Source organism: Oryctolagus cuniculus, chromosome 3, assembly GCF_964237555.1.
Source record: "Oryctolagus cuniculus chromosome 3, mOryCun1.1, whole genome shotgun sequence".
NCBI classification, from domain to species: domain Eukaryota; kingdom Metazoa; phylum Chordata; class Mammalia; order Lagomorpha; family Leporidae; genus Oryctolagus; species Oryctolagus cuniculus.
The window spans coordinates 105,907,359-105,927,867 of NC_091434.1; the positions used below are offsets into that span (position 1 = coordinate 105,907,359).

At 40.0% G+C, this 20,509-nt stretch overlaps 1 protein-coding gene across 4 annotated transcripts in view; it reads right to left on the reverse strand.

The window, feature by feature from the left end:
• The window catches only part of THSD7B (thrombospondin type 1 domain containing 7B), a 1,008,953-nt gene that overhangs the window by 398,205 nt on the left and 590,239 nt on the right, over positions 1-20,509 (reverse strand). For all 4 annotated transcript variants that reach the window (XM_051849593.2, XM_051849594.2, XM_070071550.1 and 1 more), the window contains exon 11: positions 2,825-2,954. In XM_051849593.2, the coding sequence (XP_051705553.2) occupies positions 2,825-2,954 (130 nt within the window). The remainder of the gene's footprint in view (positions 1-2,824; positions 2,955-20,509) is intronic.

A 20,509-nucleotide genomic window follows, 5' to 3' on the forward strand; every position in this document is an offset into this window, starting at 1 on the left:
AGACATTTTTGCTAAAGGCAGTTTTGTGTATGCCAACAAAATTATTAATAATGGAATATAAACTTGTTCTTAATTATTGATCAAAGGGTTTAGCTTGGGGACAAGAGAATAAAGGCAAGCTAATTTCTGTGTATGTGTATGTATGTGTGCATTTTGTGAGTGTGTGTTCATATATGTGTACTAGGGTACTTTAAAAAGTTTGCAAAAAATGCACATTGGAAAAATGACTTTTGTTACAAAAAATGATGCTGATATAATTGGATATCCACATGCAGAAAAAATCAAACTAGATATCTCTTCTTGGGTATAAAAATCAACAAAAAGGGTGAAAGAGATTAAGATGTGAAACCTTGTATCCAACAAAAGAAAACACAGGAGACATTTCAGGACATTAGAACTGGCAACAATTTTTATGATCTGACTGAAAAAGCACAGGGACACAAAAGCAAAATAGACAAATAGGTTCTCATCAAACAGTTTCTGTATAGCGAAGGAAACAATCCACAGAATGAAAAGGCAACCTACAGAATGGTAGCAAATGTTTGCAAGTTATACATTTGACAAGGCCTTAATAACCAGAATATATAAGAAACTCAAACATCAATAGGAAATAAATAAATAATTCAATTAAAATAGGCAGCATACTTAAACAGACATTTCTCAAAGAAAAACACGAATGGGCAACAGGTATATGAAAAGATGCTCACTAATCATCAGGAAAATGCAAATAAAAACAATGAGATATTCCCTAACTCCACGTAGATTAGCTATCATCAAACAAAAAAGGTTAACAAACTCTGTTGAGGATATGGAGAAAATAGAAATTTTCCACACTATCAGAAGGAATACAAGTTATGATAACATTGTACAAAACAGTAAGGAGATTCCTCCAAAACTGAACGAAGAACTACCACATGATTTGGGAACCCCACTACTGGGTATATATTCAAGGAAAATTAATCAGTCTGTAACAGCGGTATCTGCATCTTAATGTTAATTGCAGACTCTTTCATGAGAGCTGGGAAACAGAAACAACTTAAGTTTCCACCAACTGATGAACTGATGAAGCAAATGTCTTACAAATACACAATGAAATAAAAGTGTGAAATCTTGTCAACTGCAGCAACATGAATGAGACTGGGGGTCATCATGTTAAGTGAAATAAGCCAAAAACATAAAAACAAGTATCATATGATCTCACTAGTATGTGGCGTCTAAAACAACAGGTGATCTTAACTGCTGAGGTGAAGTGTAGAATGGTGCTTACAGAAGCTGGGGAGAATGGGGGAGAGATGAAGAAGTGTGGGATGGGGCAAGGTGAGTAATGACTACTAAGTTATAGTTACATAGGAGTAAGTCATTGTGGTGGTCTATTACAAACTAAGGTAACTGCAAATAATAGTAACGTACTCAGTATTTCTCGAAAAAGGTCAAACTAGAAGTTTGAATGTTTTCACAATAAAGGAATGTTAAATATTTGATGAAAGAGACATAGTTACTGTGATTGGAAAACACATAATACAAACATGTATAGAAACATAACAAAACATAACAAGATATCCCATAAACATGTGTAATTTTTACATGTTTGTTAAAGATAATTTTTAAAAAAAAATGTTTGTGAAAAAGTAAATTAAAAGGGGCCAGCATTGTGGCATAATGGGTTAAGTCACCTCCTACAGGGCTGACATTCCATAACCAGCACTGGTTTCAAATCCTGACTGTTCCACTTCCAATCTAGGCTCCTTGCTAATGTGCTTGGGAAAGCTGCATAAGATGGCTTAAGTCCTTGGGTCTGTGCACCCACATCGGAGACCTAGATGAAGCTCCTGGCTACTTACTTAAGGCTGGCCAAATTGCAGCCATTTAAGGAGTGAACCAGAAGATGAAAGATCTCTTTTTCTATCCCCCCCCCCCCTCCAACTCTTTCAAATAAATAAAATATTCTTTAAAAATGAATTAAAAGATAAGCTTATTTAGGTGCAAAAAAGTTTCTCATAATGAGTATTCACCATGAACTTTTATATATACATATCATATGTATACATATTTTCAAAAACTTTTTGCACCAAAATAATATTTTTAAAAGGTTTATTTATTTATTTGAATGTCAGAGCTACACAGAGAGAAGAGAGGCAGAGAGAGAGAGAGAGAGAGAGAGAGAGAGAGAAAGGTCTTCCATCTGCTGGTTCACTCCTCTGTTGACCACAATGCACAATGGCCAGAGCTGCGCTATCTGAAGCCAGGAGCCAGGAGCTTCTTCCAGCTCTTCCATGCAGGTGCAGGGGCCCAAGGACTCTAGCCATCTTCATTGCTTTGCCAGGCTACAGCAGAGAGCTGGATCAGAAGTGGAGCAACCAGGACTCAACGGGTGCCCAAATAGGATGTGGTACTGCAGGTGGCAGCTTTACCTGCTACGCCACAGCTCCAGCTCCATAATCTTACTTTTTAATTTACTATTTTTACAAACATTTTGAAGTACCCATATGTATGTTTATTTATAAAACTCCCATCCCTAACTGGTAAAGACTTCATCCTGAATCTCTTTGGATCATGATTATGAATGTTGACTGCCTGGGTGGCAGAAGTCCAGCAGCTCACTTACAGTGGAATTTGTTTGTTTACTTTCTCTATTAATTAGACTTTCATATCCTTTACTCCTTTTTAAAAACATTAAAGTTACCTGGAGAAAAAAGCTGATGCATTAGAATATATGCGACGTGAAATCTTATTACTTTTCACTTAACAAACATATCTCAAATGAAGGAAAGTAGGGTACTACTTATAATAAGGTCTAATGACAATTTTAAAAATAACTAATTACCGATATATAGGGCACAAAGAGACATCTTCACACTCTCTCTCTTCAAACAAGGTATCTGGGCACTCTTGGCCTCCATTGGCTGCTTCTTGGATGATAATTCTGTATCGAGACTGTTTTATTGTAGCATTTCCTGAAGTAAAAGAAAAATGTTGATGTAGATCAAAATTCAGAAAACAATTGCAAAAATGAGAGGTAAAGTAAGTACACGTAGAAGACAACCTGAGAAATGAGTACAAGAGGAGGAAGGAGCAGGACTTAATGGTCAACTTCACTTTTGTGAGACAGACACACTGAATCCACTAATGGCGATTCCAAATATATATGTTCTAATATGCAAAGATCATTTTTTACTGTCTAATGTGTTTAAATGGATTAGAAACTACATTTTCAATGGCATGATCCAATGGCCCCAAATTCCCTCTTTAACCTCCAAACAATAGCTGAGGACCCTTGAGTTTTATTATTAGCAATCCATTTGCTTGAGTATGGCATTTCTCTGTAGGATACCTAATTATTTTAAAACTCTTATTTATTTATTTATTTATTTAAAAGTTGGAGATACAGAGAAAGAGAGAGACAGACATGCAGAAACAGAGACAGACATAGAGCATTTCTATCCACTGGTTCACTTACCAAAGGTCTGCAACAGCCTTGATTGGGCCAAGCTGAAGCCAAAGGTTGTACTCAATTCATGTCTCCCATATGGGTATCAGGGGCCTAATTACATGAGCCATTATTTGCTGCCTTCCAAGAACTGCACTGGTGGGAAACTGGAGTCCAGAGTCAGAGCCAGGAATTTAAACAAGGCATTCTGATGGGGGATGGAGGTACCTGAACTACTAGTCCAAAAGCCTGTTCCATAGACTTCTTTTTGTACCTATTTATTTATGGCTATTGTCTACAAGATTCATTATATCACAAAACATTATAACCAACATCCATGTAACTGGAATTTATGGAAGGGGCACTAAAGTTAGAAAAGAATGAATTCTTTTTTACTTCATGGTTTGGTTGGGGAGTAGAAGTATTAATTGGCATCTCAATAAAAAGGGCAATGGATGTTCACTTTAATTTGCTGAAGCATTCATTTCACAATCTACAGATGACTTTTTAATCAAAAATGGCATTAAAATCCATTATTATCAATAACTGTTATACTGTTTAGCAACTATTTCAAATACTATATGCAAGATATACTGAATACTCATTATACAGACAAAATATCTAATCTACAGAACTAATGATTAAGCAGGATTGGTGTAGATACCTATACAATTATTTATAAGATATTGTAAAGTGTGGGTAGTCCATGAAGAAGTATTTGTTCTATACAGAATAAATAAAATTCATTTTTCCTCTCTGGAAACCATAGGTATCCCATGGAGGAGGAAGATTTATTCTGGATCTTGAAGTCAGAATACTATATGTTTATATATGATATATGCTGAAATTATTTCAGAAAACTTTGAGGAGGAGTTTGAGAAAAGGCACTGAGCCACAAGAGCACAAAGAATTAACACAGAAAGACACATCATGAAGAGTTGCATGCACACACATGGGGATGCTAGGGCAGGAAACAGCAGTTATAGAGACGGGAAAGCACAGGAGAAAATGGAATCCATTAGTATAATTGTTGACAGGTAATGGACCTAACTATATGTTAAGAGATTTTTAGAAGGCCAGTAACCAAATGAGAAAAAAACAAAGAAGATAAAGGAGGATTTGTTGAAATAATATATGTATATTTTAATCATTAATTAATACAAGATAATTTACAATGAGAAGTAAATGACCCACAACCCAACTCTCCTACTTCTTGTCTTCCTCCCCAGATAGAACATTTAGAACTGTTTTCTGGATTTAGTTCTTTTGTGGTTAGCTTCCCATCTATAAATAATATGCTTATGTTATTACTTCTTGATTAGTGAAATTTAGACAATATTTACTGACATTTTGCTATAATTGAAGAGAAATTAGCATGTACTATATTTTAATTTTTTATAATTGCATGGCTATTTTATGCCTCTATGGATTACTTAAAGCATTTAAATAGCCTATTTTTTTCCAGCACGTAGTCCTCACTTTGTCCTTTATCACATGAGCCATGCTGACTCTTCAGAGTCCTCTTGGGTAGATGAGTTTTCTTCTACCACCACCACTTTAGTTAGTGACAATGAATTAGCTTTCTCAATTTCCTCTTCTATCATCTTCTATCATTTTGAATTAAATTTTAAAAAGCAAGAGAGACCAACACGTTTATACCTTTCATAACCTTGACCTGGAAGTGAAGGAGATGCACTGAATCTTTTCCATTTGCTCCCTGGATCCTCCTTTTGTACTTCTTTAACCTGCTCTGTACTCAGGGAACTAGCCAGAGATGGGCTGCGTCTGCAGGCAGTTTTTCCCATGGGCATTTGATTAAGTTTGGTCAACAGGGGGATGGAGCACACAACAAAAGCAAAAAGTGTAGTGAAGTGGTCATGGTATTTGTTGGCTCCCTAGCTCTATCAAAGCTGTGGGCCTGATGCTTGCCCACAGCTATTTACTTGATAAATAATTATGCCTTTTATAATAAATATCTTCTCTCCAATTAATTCCAAATACAAGTTACTCTAAAAATTACTGGTTATCTTAGAATGTACACACAAACATGGGTTTACGTGTCTACATGTTTTGTCCAAATATGATCTTAGGAGACTGTAAGTAAACATGGAAGGAGCCGGTGTTGTGGCATAGTGGGTAAAGGCGCTGCCTGCAGTGCTGGCATCCCATACAAGGGTTGGTTTGAGTCCAGCTGCTCCACTTCTGATCCAGCTCTCTGCTATGATCTGGGAAAGCAGTGGAAGATGGCCCAAGTGCTTGGGCCCCTGCAGCCACATGGGAGACCCAGAAGAAGATCCTGGTTCCTAGTTTCAAATAGGCACAGCTCCAGCTGTTGCAGCCATCTGGGGAGTGAAACAGTGGGCGGAAGACCTCTCTCTCTCTCTCTCCCCACCCCCTCTTTCTGCCTCTCTTTAACTCTGCCTTTCAAATAAATAAATCTTCAAAAAACAAAAATTGAAGACAACAGAAAAAATAAAAGAAATGCTTTCATCTCATATTGAAAGAGAAACTCGCAAAGGGAATAGGCCTAGAGCATGGTTCTGTGCTTCTCCTCTGTACACACACACACATGCACTTGCGCGTGCGCACACACACACACACACACACAGGGCTACTATTTTAGTGTGAGTCCAGGTCAAACAATTCCTAGTTTAAGAAAAATTGTTGCACCAATTTTCATGACCTTCCTATGCTCAGGCACAGGTTGGGAAGGATGGACTGTATAGTAACAACAGACGTTTAGAATAAAGATAAGATTTTCCAGAGAGGAAATGATTATCACTGCACAGAAATGAAGAAAAATGTATCTGTCTTTAGAGAGAATTAAGTGAAGATCTTGAGATAGGGAAACAACACTAGAATGTGTGAGCCAGCTATTAAGAGATGTGTATGTGTGTGTGTGTGTGTGTGTATGCTTCTTCCTTCCTTGAACTGTAGTATGGTCATATGCACTTTCAAAGGACGTTTAATCTCCCTACAATTTACATACCTCAAATTATGGTAAAATCTGTGGCAAAATTTGTCAGGCACATTGGATTTGATGCAGGTGAGCAGAGGCAAACTCAAAGGCAAGCAGTGTGTACACACCAGGTGTGTGTACTTCCTTCACCCCTACTTTGATGCCAGCATGAAGGTAGAGGTTTTGTACTGAGGGGAGGAAAAATAATCCCATATATCTAAAGAGGAATTAATGACAAAAGAGCTAGATGCCTGAGGCAGCTACCATATCATAGCTTGAGCCAGGCAAGAGAAGGTGAGCAAAAGGCCAAGTGGAGACTCAGGCTATCAAACAAAACCTCCCTTTACCAATGGATAAACACCAGAAAATGATTTCTGGAAAGTAAATGAAGGGAGAGGAAAAACCTATTTGGATTACATTTGTGCAAAACATATGAACATTTGAGGAATTATCACTTTAATTTATGTGATGGTCCCTTCAGAATATTTTATGTGCTATCCTACCTTATTATTATAACACCTTATAAAGTTGGTATTATTATTATTCCCATTTTACAGACAATAAATGTAAAGAAGAAGAAGTAAATAATTTGTCCGATGCGAGCCAGTCAGGATTACAACCCTGACTGACCCCTTAGGTGAAGAGAAAGGGTGGGGAATTCCAGGGGCAGGAAAATACAGCACAGTTCCTCTGTTGTTCTAAAGGGATCCTCTTCCTTTCTAAGCAATTTGTGGATAGCACCCTTTTGCAGATGGCTTCAGTGTCAATAAAAACACACTCTTTGTAGCACTTTGTAAATGATGTCTGTAACTTCATTAGGTCTATGGAAATTAACAATAAACTAAACTGCTTGTTTGCAAACATAAATAATTGCTAAAGTATCATTATGACTAATAAACAACTACTTTAAATTCAGTTTTTATCTAGGCATATTTTGTCATCACTAAGTCATCAGGCATAATTAAACATAGTTATTAACTACAGTTAGAAGAAGTAGCATTTAGAAGAGATATTGATTTAAAGATCAAGATCTATATTTAACATAGAAAATATATGAGTAGGTTGTAAATATTGTAGGATATGTGTAGTTTCTTTGTGAAAGTCTTTATTTATCTTACCTAAAAAGATTATAGTGGGGTTGGTGTTGTGGTACACCACTTGCTACCATTTCAAGGCACTGGTTCAAGTCCCACCTGCTCTGCCTCTGACTCAGCTTCTTGCTAATGTGCCTGGGAAGGCAGTGGAAGATGAGCCAAGTGTTTGTGTCCCTGTTCTCTATGTGAGAGAGCAGAATGGAATTCCTGGTTGCTGACTTTGGCCTGATCAGACCTGAATGTTGAAGCCCCTGGGAAAGGAAATGGTGGATACAAAATTGATGGATGGATCTCTGTCTTTCTCTCTCTCTCTCTCTCTCTCTCTCTCTCTCTGTGTGTGTGTGTGTGTGTGTGTCTTTCTGACTCTTTTCTCTCTCTTTGTGTTACCCTGCCTTTCAAATAAATAAATACATCTTTTACTTTTTTAAAAAAGAAAGGTGGTAGCAAAGGTGAAAAATAAGTACACCAACAGTACTTGTGTGTGATTTGCAGTAAACAGTAGCTCATCACACTGAATTGAGTGTCAGCCCTAATACAAGAGTTATTCAACCAATGATTTGAAATAATAAATTGAACTCTCTACGCTTCAAACTGATGCAGTTGTGAGAGTAGGGCAAAGGCAAATGTGTGGTAGCATATCAGTGAACACAGGTACTGACTGATAGAGATACAGAAGGAGAAGGACACATGGCCAGCAGGTGCTCCTAGGCAACTAAATGAGCACAGTAAATGCTAGAGGGCTATGGATCAGCAACGTGTGACAGTTATTGCAATTCCAATCTGCAGAATACTGACCAGAAATTTCCCACGGTGTCTTAAACATCCCCACTGCTGATCAGACCTCAGTGACCCCCAACCATGCCTCATGGCATCAATATTCCTCAGCCTCACCTCCTTTCCAAATCTTGGTGCTCTCCCTGGTTCTTTCCTTCCTCCTCCCTACTCATTCATTCAGTTCACCACTAAAAGAAACAAAATTAGAAATCTGCTGGCCATTTCTTTGTAATGGATCTTGGAGCAAAAGTATGACACCACAGGCACTTTAATATCTTTATTACATCAATACACATTACTGGGGTTGGATTACAACCCTAGTAGCTGTTAGACTTCCAGCAATTCCTTTAACTTTCCTAACTATCAGGTACCTTGGATACAAAACAGTCAACTCCAAGCTTCCAGTTGTTATGAATGCTGCTCAGATTATAAGGGATAGTGTTTTTAAAGTGTATTGTTATTACCAATTTCAGGGAAATTGTCCTAGCATAATGTAAGTTCATGGAAGAGAGAAAGGGAGAAGAATTAAACATAACAGAAGAAAAGTTGCAATAGTGGACTCTCCTCTAATTTAACAATAGAAACATAAATTGACAAGAGTCCTCTATTCAGAGCTGAGTCTCATCCATGTTCTATGCATATAGGAGTAGATGCTGAGTGCCTTACAATCTTCCCATGTTACCAGTAAAGTGAATTCCAATTGCAAGGCCATTGATACTCAGAATCACTTTCTCATATTTTTGCAGAAGAATAGATAGTGTGATAAAATGTGCTGATTGCTCAGGGAAGTCCTCGTTAATGTCTGCTGTGCTGACTTTAATAGCCTCTCTATTCACTCTCAAAAGTTTCTCAGCTTGTATGAAAAATTATATGGTTATCAAAACAAAGACCATGACCTTCTTGCAAATGTAAGAAACAAGTGCATTTTGTTTCTTAACATATTATAGAATTGTGTTTCAAACACATGGAAAAGGTAGATTGTACTGCCGTTCTTAAGATTACCTATTCAATCTAATTTCTGGACTTTTAGATTTATTGCCACAGATTTCTACTTGAAATAGCAGTTCATGCATCTAAAGACAACATGTGTGCCAATTCACTTGCTTATGAATCCTTAAATTAAAAATTAAAGAGGAAAAACGAGTATAGGGCTTATTTCAAAATAATTGGAGCTACTTTTGTATGTTATTATGATAGAAACATCACAAATAGATGCAACGTAACTGCAGACAACTGGCATTTAATCAAAGTGGAGTATTAACATGAGGGGAAAACAACTTGCACTTTGCTCATTAAGAAATCTGTTTCTAAGTCACTGCTACAGACAAACAAGATCTTGGGATGATGTTAGGCAGCCCTAGGTCTTTGAATTTTAACATCCTCCCCTCCCACAAAGTTATTATCTCATACTAACTAATTATGCTCAAGAGAACACTAGAAAATAGTTTCTTCATACACACTATCGAGAGTCAAACAGACTCGATTTTCTTTTTAGGACAGGCGCAAAACCAGGGATTCACCACCAGCCCAACCGTCTCCCACTTAAATTTGGAGAAATAGATACTGTGACTCCGAGTTCTAAGAAGGAACCATTAACCACATACAGTGTTGTCATCATTGATAAATATTTATCAGGTGTCTGCTCATAGAGCCAACTCACCTAGGTACTGTGTGTTATACGGAAATGTACATACATGCATTATTAAATCTCCCCAGTGTAGCAGAAGCAAAACTTGATGGATGGATAATAATGAAAAAATTCTCCATGGTTTTATAAGCTTTCAGATATAGTAATATAAACTTTGTGTTTATTATCCAAAGGCCATCAATCCTCTGTTCAAGGAGAAATAGAGGCTTAAGTGGAGAAAAATGCAATTCTCCAGAAAAAGCATGAGTAGGAAGCTTTTATATACTTTCTTCCTATTCATCTTGGTGTTCCACATATAGAGCTGATACATCAAAGGCAACCTCCTCCCCCAGAATTCCTTCCTAGCCTAAACCTTGAGATACTTCAAAATGAACACCGAGCTAAAGACACTATCTGTATATGGATGGAATTAAGCAAAATTATAAAGCTTTCCTGCTAAACTTTCCAAGAATGCTGAAAACAGGCTCCAGGATATCCATGTATTTCTTTCATTTTAAATGTTGCCTGAAAATATGTATTCTATATCCTTACATTTTGATAATCATCATTCATTTTGCAACAGAAGCCAAATTCAATGGATCTGGCAATGGACAAGACCTCCAGGGCTCTGATTTCTAATCCCAGCTCATTACCAAATTGCTTTATGACCTTGGGCAATGCACTTAACCTTTCAGAGCTTTGATTTTCTTACTTGTCCTATGTGGGTAGTAACACTGCAGAACCAATTCACAGGACAGCTGTTAGGAATACCTAATTAAATGGAAGTTAAAGCATTCTCAGTTAAATACCAATGAATATATATCAGTGAACTCAAAATTCTTTATATGCAAGCATTTAACATCTTTAACAAAGACTTCAGAGGGAGGATTTCACTTTATCCTTGCATAAACTATCCAGGATAAGAGTTCAGGCAAATAAACATTTTTTACTTATAGCAAGCACTGTACGTTAACAGAAACCTGCACAAATAGTTCTAAACTTCCAGAGTCTTTCTCCAATTTCCTCTACTTTCCATCCTCCACTACTGCTGCTCTTACAAGATCTCTGATTCAATGTGTTAATCTTTTTTTAGATGTTTATTTATTTGTTTGACAGGTAGAGTTATAGACAGTGAGAGAGAGAGACAGAGAGAGGTCTTCCTTCCGCTAATTCACTCCCCAAATGGACGCTACGGCCGGAACTGCACAGGTCCGAAGCCAGGAGCCAGGTGCTTCCTCCTAGTCTCCCTTGCGGGTGCAGGGTCCCAAGCACTTGGACCATCCTCCACTGCCTTCCTGGGCCACAGCAGAGAGCTGGACTGGAAGAGGAGCAACCGGGACTGGAATCAGCACCCATATGGGATGCTGGCACCGAGGGCGGAGGATTAACCTAGTGCGCTATGGTGCTGGCCCCTCAATGAGTTAATCTTATCAAATAGTGACCCTCTTTGGGTCTGGTCATTCTCCTCACTGTCACAACTGAAGTCACACATATCTGATTTTACTGTCTACTCCACTCATTGTCTGCAACCCTAGCTGCACATCAGAATCTTGAGGGATTTTTGGGTTGTTTTAATTTTTATTTATGTATTTGATTTTATTTAAAGGGCAGACAGAGAGAGTGAAAGAGCTCTCATCTATATTTTTTACTTCAAATGCCCACAATAGCCTGGACTGGACCAGACTGAAGCCAAGAGCTAACACCCAATATGGGTATTCCACATGGGTCACAGGGACACAAACACCAGCTATATCACCTGGTGCCTCCTATGGTGCACATTAGCAGGAAACTGGATCTGAAATGAAGCCAGGACACAAAATCTACACAGGGTGACCAAAGAGGCATCTTTACTGCTATGCCAAATGTTGCCACTCGGAGGTTGCTTTTACAAACTCCTAATACCCAAGCCAATTAAATCAGACTCTCTAGTCAGTGTGGCCCAAGTATTAGTATGATTTTTTTTAAATCCCTAGGGCAGAGAGCCACTGATTTTGCACAATTAAGGCAGTGTTTCTTATTCTTCCAATATGTATTACAAGAAAAAGATCACACAGCATGCTTAACCAAGCAACAGAAAACAAATGAGCACTAGCTAAGTCATTACTGCTCTCAATACATTTAAAACATGCAACTTGCCCTCTAGCTAAGAATATCGTAATGGGTATAATTGGTAATGTGGACTGTCATTGAGGAGGGTTAACAACATCATTTATAATGATGAGTTGCATTTGTCTTTTCTGGCCAATGTGTGCTGATATGACAAGGATTTATTTTTTCCCCATCCTGACCCCTTCTTGTTTTAGTAGCTGAAATATCTAGTGGCTGTCTGTCACAGGGTTCCCTACTGTGCTGTGATCCATCCAACATTAAGATTGAAATACATCAGGGCCTGTGTTGTGGCACAGCATGTTAAAGCCACTGCCTGCAGTGCCAGTATCCTGTATGGGTACCGGTTCGAGACCTGGCTGCTCCACTTCCAATCCTGCTCTCTGCTATGGCCTGGGAGCAGTAGAAGATAGCCGAAGTCCTTGGGCCCCTACACCTCACATGGGAGACCCAGAAGAAGCTCCTGGGTTCAGATAGGCACAGCTCTAGCCGTTGCAACCATTTGGGAACTGAACCAGTGGATGGAAGACCTCTCTTTCTCTGTCTGTCTACCTCTCTCTGTAACTCTGTCAAATAAATAAAATAAATCTTTTTAAAATATATTGAAGAGCATTAAAACACTATATTATACTGTATACAGACAGGTTGGAGAGGGAGCACAAACATCAATTAAGACATAAGGTTGGCTTGACTCTCACTGGGATTAAACATGACAATAGGTCTGATCTGATTTCATCATCATTTAAAAAATCATCTATTATTTTTCACTTTATGTTTCAGTGTGGGAGCAAACTGTTGAAATCTTTACTTAATGTATACTAAACTGATCTTCTGTATATTAAGAAAATCGAAAATGAATCTTGATGTGAATGGAAGGGGAGAGGGAGTGGGAAAGGGGAGGGTTGCGGGTGGGAGGGACGTTATGGGGGGGAAGCCATTGTAATCCATAAGCCGTACTTTGGAAATTTATATTCATTAAATAAAAGTTAAAAAAAAAAAAAGACATAAGGTTGGGCTGGCACCACGGCTCACTAGGCTAATCCTCTGCCTTGCAGCGCCAGCACACGGGGTTCTAGTCCCGGTTGCCCCTCTTCCAGGCCAGCTCTCTGCTGTGGCCAGGGAGTGCAGTGGAGGATGGCCCAAGTGCTTGGGCCCTGCACCCCATGGGAGACCAGGGTAAGTATCTGGCTCCTGACATCGGATCAGCGCAGCGTGCCAGTCGCGGCGGCCATTGGAGGGTGAACCAACGGCAAAGGAAGACCTTTCTCTCTGTCTCTCTCTCTCACTGTCCACTCTGCCTGTCAAAAAAAAAAAAAAAAAAAAAAAAAAAAAAAAAAAAAAGACATAAGGTTAAGCTGTCATCATTACCAGGCATGAACTGTATAAAAATACTCTTTTTGTAAAAGATTTTATTTATTTATTCAAGAAGTAGAGTTACAGTGAGAGAGACAGAGAGAGAGGTTTCCTTCAGCTGGTTCACTCCCCAAATGGCCACAACAGCTGGAGCTGCACCGACCCAAAGCCAGGAGCCAAGAGCTTCCTCCAGGTCTCCCAAGCAGGTACAGGGGCCCAAGCGTCTGGGCCATCTTCCACTGCTTTCCCAGGCCATAGCAGAGAGCTGGATCAGAACAGGAGTAGCAGGGACTAGAACCAGCTCCCATAGGGATGCTGGCGCCACAGGTGGAGGATTAACCTACTGTGCCACGTCACTGGCCCCACAAATACTTTTTAATTTCCATTTTTATGCATAAAGTTTATGTTCTTGTCTCTCTTCATAATTTCTGCAACTTCAACAAAGTCACTAGCTTTTAAAAATTCCTTTTGTGGCTTAGTGTTGATGTTACAAAATAACTTTTCAGAATCAGTGGATCTGGAATCTTAGATCTGTGATCTTGGGAAAATCAATTTTCCCCAGGTCTTTGGGGAAAAATAACAGAACCTTATGGAGCTCTGAAGAAAGAGCAGGTATAGGTTAAGCACCACTAATCCAAAACTTCAAAAACCAAAGGACTACAAAATCTGAACTTTTTGATATCCAGTATGATAACACAAGTTGCAAATTTGAATCCATGAGAATTTATTCCATGCAAAAATTATTTAAAATATTGTATAAAATTACTTTCAGACTATGTGGATACTATATATATGGAACTTTCATGGTTTCCTTTATTTTTTTCTTTTACTATTAAAAATTATTTCAGAATCCTTTTAAACTTGGAAAAAAGAAGTGAGAGAGTAATATAAACAGTTCTTGTATATCCCTATTACTAAGATTTCATATTAGTTTATTTGTCATAATTATTGAACTATTCCTAGCTTCCTCTACTTTCTTTTTATCTAAATTCCTTTCAGGACTTCCACACATCCCAGCCTTCCAGCCTCCCCAGCCGCCAGTAGTCAACATTCAATGTTCAGATTTAGTCTTTTTTTGTTTTTAATTTTAGGTTCCACATATAAGGGAGACCAGGTGGTATTTGTCTTTCTGTGTCTGGTTTATTTTATTCAACATGCTGTCCTCCAGTTACACCTATTTTGCTGCACATGACAGGATTTAGTTCTTTTTTCATAGTTGACTAGTGCTCCATTAGGTGTATGTACCACATTTTCTTTATCCATTTGTCTGGTGAGGATCAACTAGGTTGATTACACTTAAGCATCATTCTCAAGATTGCATTTTGTATATGAAAACATTCCAAAACCTAAAAACAAACAAAAAAGCAACAAATCCCCTTAAATCTGAAATGTTTCTGGCTTCCAGCATTTTGGTTAAGAGACCCTGAACTTCAGGCCGGCCCTGCGGCTCACTAGGCTAATCCTCTGCCTGTGGCTCTGGTATCCTGGTTCTAGTCCCAGTTGGGGCTCCGGGTTCTAGTCCCAGCTGCTCCTCTTCCTGTCCAGCTCTCTGCTGTGGCCCAGGAAGGCAGTGGAGGATGGCCCAAGTGCTTGGGCCCTGTACCCACATGGGAGACCAGGAGGAAGCACCTGGCTCCTGGCTTCATAACAGCACAGCACGGGGCCGTAGCGGCCATTTGTGGGGGGTGAACCAAAGGCAAAAGGAAGACCTTTCTCTCTGTCTCTCTCTCTCACTGTCTAACACTGCCTGTCAAAAAAAAGGAGACAACTTCAATGTAACATAAAGTAGTTAGTTCAGCATTTGGCATCTGCGTAAATGTGACAATGTTTGCTAGTATAGGTTAGTATGGGATTGGGTAACTTTTTTCTCCCTTTTTATCTATACAACTTCTAAACTTCCTTTGCGACTGGGCAGGGTCACTTCTTGTAAAAAATCCTTTCCACCATGCTTCATCAGCTGGCCCCTTCCCATGGTCCCTGGCCTCTACAGAGCATGTTACATCCCATTGTTTTCTTGCCTCTGCTCTCCAACAGTGTACTTCTCCAGATCATATTGTGGGGCTTAAACTTCACAGGCTTCGAGTAAGGAAATGATGTTTGAATGAATAAAAGCATGAATGGATGGAAATTATGACTGAATGAACCTATAGCCAACTATATTTTATTTCTCATTTTGGGAGATCCAGGGATTTGTTTTTAACAATAGAGCAAACTACATGTCTGGAGAAATCCTCCTGACACAAGGAAACTGGAATTTTGGAGATTATTTTTAATTCATTTTAGAATTTCTATCTTTATAACTTTTGAATTTTCCAAACATAGCAAATGAACACGACATATATGTCTGCCAGCCTTGATAGCTCTCAGTACCTGGCCACACTTGTTTCTTTTATACTCCCACATACTCACAGACACCCAAATTATTTCAGCGAATACTCAGGAAATCCTATCATTAAAAAATATGAAAATATTTTAGTATAGATTCATTTATGATACGGGCTCTTTCTAAAGCACAGCCATAGTAACAATATGATAATATCATAGCAACATATCATACATTTAAATATCTGCTCTACCAAAACACAAATAATTATCTAACTGTCATTTGGGTTACAATCAGATGTCATGCCCTATAGGTCCCTCTCCCTTTTCTTTTTGCTTCTGTTGAGATTCAGAATATTTGATGGGTTTTATAAATGCACCGCTGAAAAGGCAAAGGGGTAAGGAAATTCTTGAAGCACTGGCAGTTGGGGAAATTTCTCTGTCACTGGGGATGACAGCTTGGTTTATAATGTGTGTGCTAAATCAGGAAACAAGAGACAAAAACTGGTCAAAATACAGGGGAGAAACTGAACACAGCCACTGTCACCTCTCCCCATATCACACACACATGCCCAAACACTGAATTCCTTGGCAGAAGGACTAGGAGAAATAAACTAGAAAAGTAGGAATACTTTTTTTGCATAGGCCTTGACTCCAGGAGGAACAGAAAAACAGACACCACCTAGTTTGGATGTCTTTTTTTCTATTCCTCCTAGAACAGAAAAACTAGGTGACTTAATGTATTTTGGGAATCAGAATTCTATTTGGAAGAAGAAAAGGAGAGGTGAAAACTGTTTATAAAGGAACTCTGAGTGATTCTGGGTGAAGAATATTTAAGTCACCTAAGGTGAGGACACTGTTCTAAAAATTAATAACACAGCAGAAATAAGAGAAAAATGAATTCTTGCCCTAAAAACCTTACATTCTAGTGGAGGGAAAATGACAATTTGGAAATCAATAATGTAGAGCAGGAGTAGCGGTGCAGCAGGTAATTACGTCATTGCTTGGGATCACCACATGCCATATCAGGGCACTGGCTCAAGTCTCAGCTACTCTGTGTTTCCAACCCAGCTTCCTGCTAACCTGCCTGGGAGGTGGCATATGACCCAAATATTTGTTTTCCTGTCACCCAAGTGGGAGACGCAGAGGGAGTTCCTGGCTCCTGGCTTTGGCTGGGCCCAGCCCTGACTGTTGTGGGCAATTGAAGAGTGAATCAATAGATAGAAAACCTCTGCCTCGCTCTCACTCTGGCTTTCAAATAAATCAGTAAATCTTGAAAAAAAAAAAAAAACAATTATGTTTAGTGTTTTACTGTAAATTAAATGCTGTGCAAAAAACAGTAGCAGTGAGGCTGGCATTGTGGCATAGCCCATTAAACCTCTCCCTGCAATGCCAGCATCCCCTGTGGGCACCACCTCGAGTTCCAGCTGCTCCACTTCCAATGCAGTTCCCTTTTGGTGGCCTGGAAAGGGCAGTGGAGGGTGACCCAGGTGCTTAGGTCCCTGCCTCCAATGTGGGAGACCTGGAAGAAGCTCCTGGCTTTGTCCTGGCTCAGCCCCGGTTCTTGTGGCCAGCTGGGGAGTGAACCAGCAGATGGAAGATCTCTCTCTCTTGCTCTCTCTCTCTCTCTTTCTCACTCTCTCCCTCTCTAAGTCTGATTTTCAAATAAATCTTAAAAAAATACAGTAGCAAGGAGTGCTGCTAGCGCTAGGAAATGTGTGCCTGAGTGTCCGTGTGTATGAGTATGTGTGCCTGCATGCATATGTGTTGGCATGTGCGTTGGCATATGTGTACATGCATTTGTGTGCATGTGTGTGCTTGCATGCATGTGTATGTATATTTGTATGCATGTGTGTATAAATGTGTGCACAGCAGGGAAGGCAGAATTGCAACTTTAAATTTTATTATTTTTATTTTATTTTATTCATTTTTTTGGACAGGCAGAGTTAGACAGTGAGAGAGAGAGAGAGACAGAGAGAAAGGTCTTCCTTTTTCCATTGGTTCACCCCCCAAGTGGCCACTATGGCCCACGTGTTGTGGCCGGCACGCCACGCTGATCCGAAGCCAGGAGCCAGGTGCCTCCTCCTGGTCTCCCATGTGGGTGCAGGACCCAAGGACCTGGGCCATCCTCCACTGCCTTCCGGGGCCACAGCAGAGAGCTGGACTGGAAGAGGAGCAACCAGGACAGAATCCAGTGCCCCAACAGGGACTAGAATCCGGGGTGCCCGTGCCGCAGGTAGAGGATTAGCCTAGTGAGCCGTGGCTCTGGCCGCAACTTTAAATTTTAATAGTTTCAATGAGAAGGGAATACAAGGGTGACTTCAAAAAGTTTATGGAAAATGGAATCAATGCACTTTTTCCATGGACTTACTGAAGACCTCTCCTTACTTCAACAAGAACTTGAAGGAGGTAGGAGTTTACCTGTGCAATATCCATGGAAAGAAAAGTCAAGGCAGAGCCAATAGTACACAAAGACACAAAGACCTATGATTAAATTCCAGCCAAAACACTCATTAGAGTGAGGAGAATAAGAGGTCAATTTTCTCACATGGGAAAATAAATTGGATTCCAACCATGTATGGATATGAATTATTAAAGACTTGAATATAACAATTTAAGAAGACAAGGACTGGATAATAATTGTATAGTTTTTTGATAGGATAAGGTATCTTAAAATACAGAGATGAAAACCATAAAAGTTGATAAAAGTGAATTGCATTCACTAAATAACAGGCATTACCCTGAATAATATTTGTACTACATGCAATAAAAAATGTTTACTCTAGGCAATCCAATCCTCAAAACGGGAGTCCCACACACCAGATCATTTCCAGGTGCCTTGCCTGAGTCAATTCAATCCTCAGAAAACTCTAATGCAGAGTCTTGTCATTTCCATTTTTCATGAAAGGACAGGGAGGTCTGCACTCTATCCAATGGCCCAGTAAGTGAGAGAGGATTTGAAACCCAAGCAGTCTGGGTCCATACTGTGTGCACTGAACTGCTCGGCTTTGTTGCCTGAAACCAAACCGTAACTTTCTCATCCTGTTCACCCTGATCCTCGAATGTTCTCAACCGAGTGCTAGAACTGTCATCAGGTAAGATATCCTGGATTAAAGTGTCAGTCACCAGACCTGGCAACTCTTCCCAGGAATCAAAACTGAAAGTCAGCTAGGATCCCCGTTTCTAGAGCAAGCTGACAAGGGCTCAGCCAGATCCTGACATGTGACCTAGGCAGCCTCATGGATGGTTTAAATGTGTGTAGCAGCAGTCTTGACATTCTTAACAAAGTTTGAACAAAAGACTCACATTTTCACTGTGCACAGGGCCATGCAAAAAAGTCACTGGTCCTAAGAAGAACATATGGGGATGTGGGAAGGAGCGAGCTCCTCTGGGCCGTTAGGACCACTTTTCTCCTTGGAAGGAGACACTCAGGAGAAATGTCTGAGAAGAGTTTGCCAGCACTGGAGTTCTGACTGCTGCTTATTGTTGTTTCTCTTTTAGCACTTAAATCCCTTGAGCAGGAGAAAGTGTTTACACAAATGTCCAGTTATGTGAACTCTGCAGGAAGGGTGAGAAACCCAATACTCTTAGGGTCATGAAGACACATCATGAAACAACACTGAATCCTGGCAATTCATATGCTTACCTATGATTCAGTTTTCTATTAAAAAAAAACACAGGTTCTCTGCATTTCTCGACAGCATAATGGAATGGGCCTCCTAATTGTGTCCCTAGTTTCCAGTGTTGTCTCATCTCATTATTTTCAGTGCTATTTTTTTCTAAACACAAATGCTATTTTATCATGATGATTTTTTTTAAGATTTATTTATTTATTTGAAAGGCAGAGTTACAGAGAAGCAGAGGCAAAGAGAGAGCGTGTTTTCTTTCTTTCTTTCTTCCTTTTTTTTTTTTTTTTTTGACAGGCAGAGTGGACAGTGAGAGAGAGAGAGAGACAGAGAGAAAGGTCTTCCTTTGACGTTGGTTCACCCTCCAATGGCCGCCACGGCCAGTGTGCTGCGGCCGGCGCACCGCACTGATCGGAAGGCAGGAGCCAGGTGCCTATCCTGGTCTCCCATGGGGTGCAGGGCCCAAGGACTTGGGCCATCCTCCACTGCACTCCCTGGCCACAGCAGAGAGCTGGCCTGGAAGAGGGGCAACTGGGACAGACTCTGGCACCCTGACCGGGACTAGAACCCGGTGTGCCGGTGCCGATAGGTGGAGGATTAGCCTATTGAGCCGCGGCACCGGCTGAGAGAGTGTTTTCTTACATTCACTGGCTCACTCCTCAGATGGCCCAATGATTGGAGATGAGCCAATCTGAAGCCAGGAGCCAGGTGCTTCTTTCTGGTCTCCTATGTGAGTGCAGGGGTCCAAGCACTTGGGCCATCCTCCACTGCTTTCCCTGGCCATAACAGAGAGGTGGATCAGAAATGGAGCATCCCAGAGTCGAACTGGTGCACATATGTGATGCTGGCACTGCAGATGGCAGCCTTACCTGCTACACCACAGTGCCAGCCCCATGCTGATTTTTTAAATTTTAAACTCTTCTACTACAATTCTGATTACATTTAAACTCTCTTCCTGACCTAGCTCCTGCATATCTTTCTATTTCTTAGCTCTCCTCCATATGGATTATGTACCTCCAGCCTCAGAAGTTGCCCCTAACTCATTCAATGACAACATATTCAGGACACCAAGCTTCTGCAAACATTCCCTCAGCTACCAGCTATAGGTTAATGCCTACCTCAGATTTGTTTGGCAACTCCTGATCTACCCAATCTCCCCTTCTTTTCCAACCATTTAGTTAGAGCAAGACCTATTCCTTTCTGGCTCCCAAATTCCTTGTG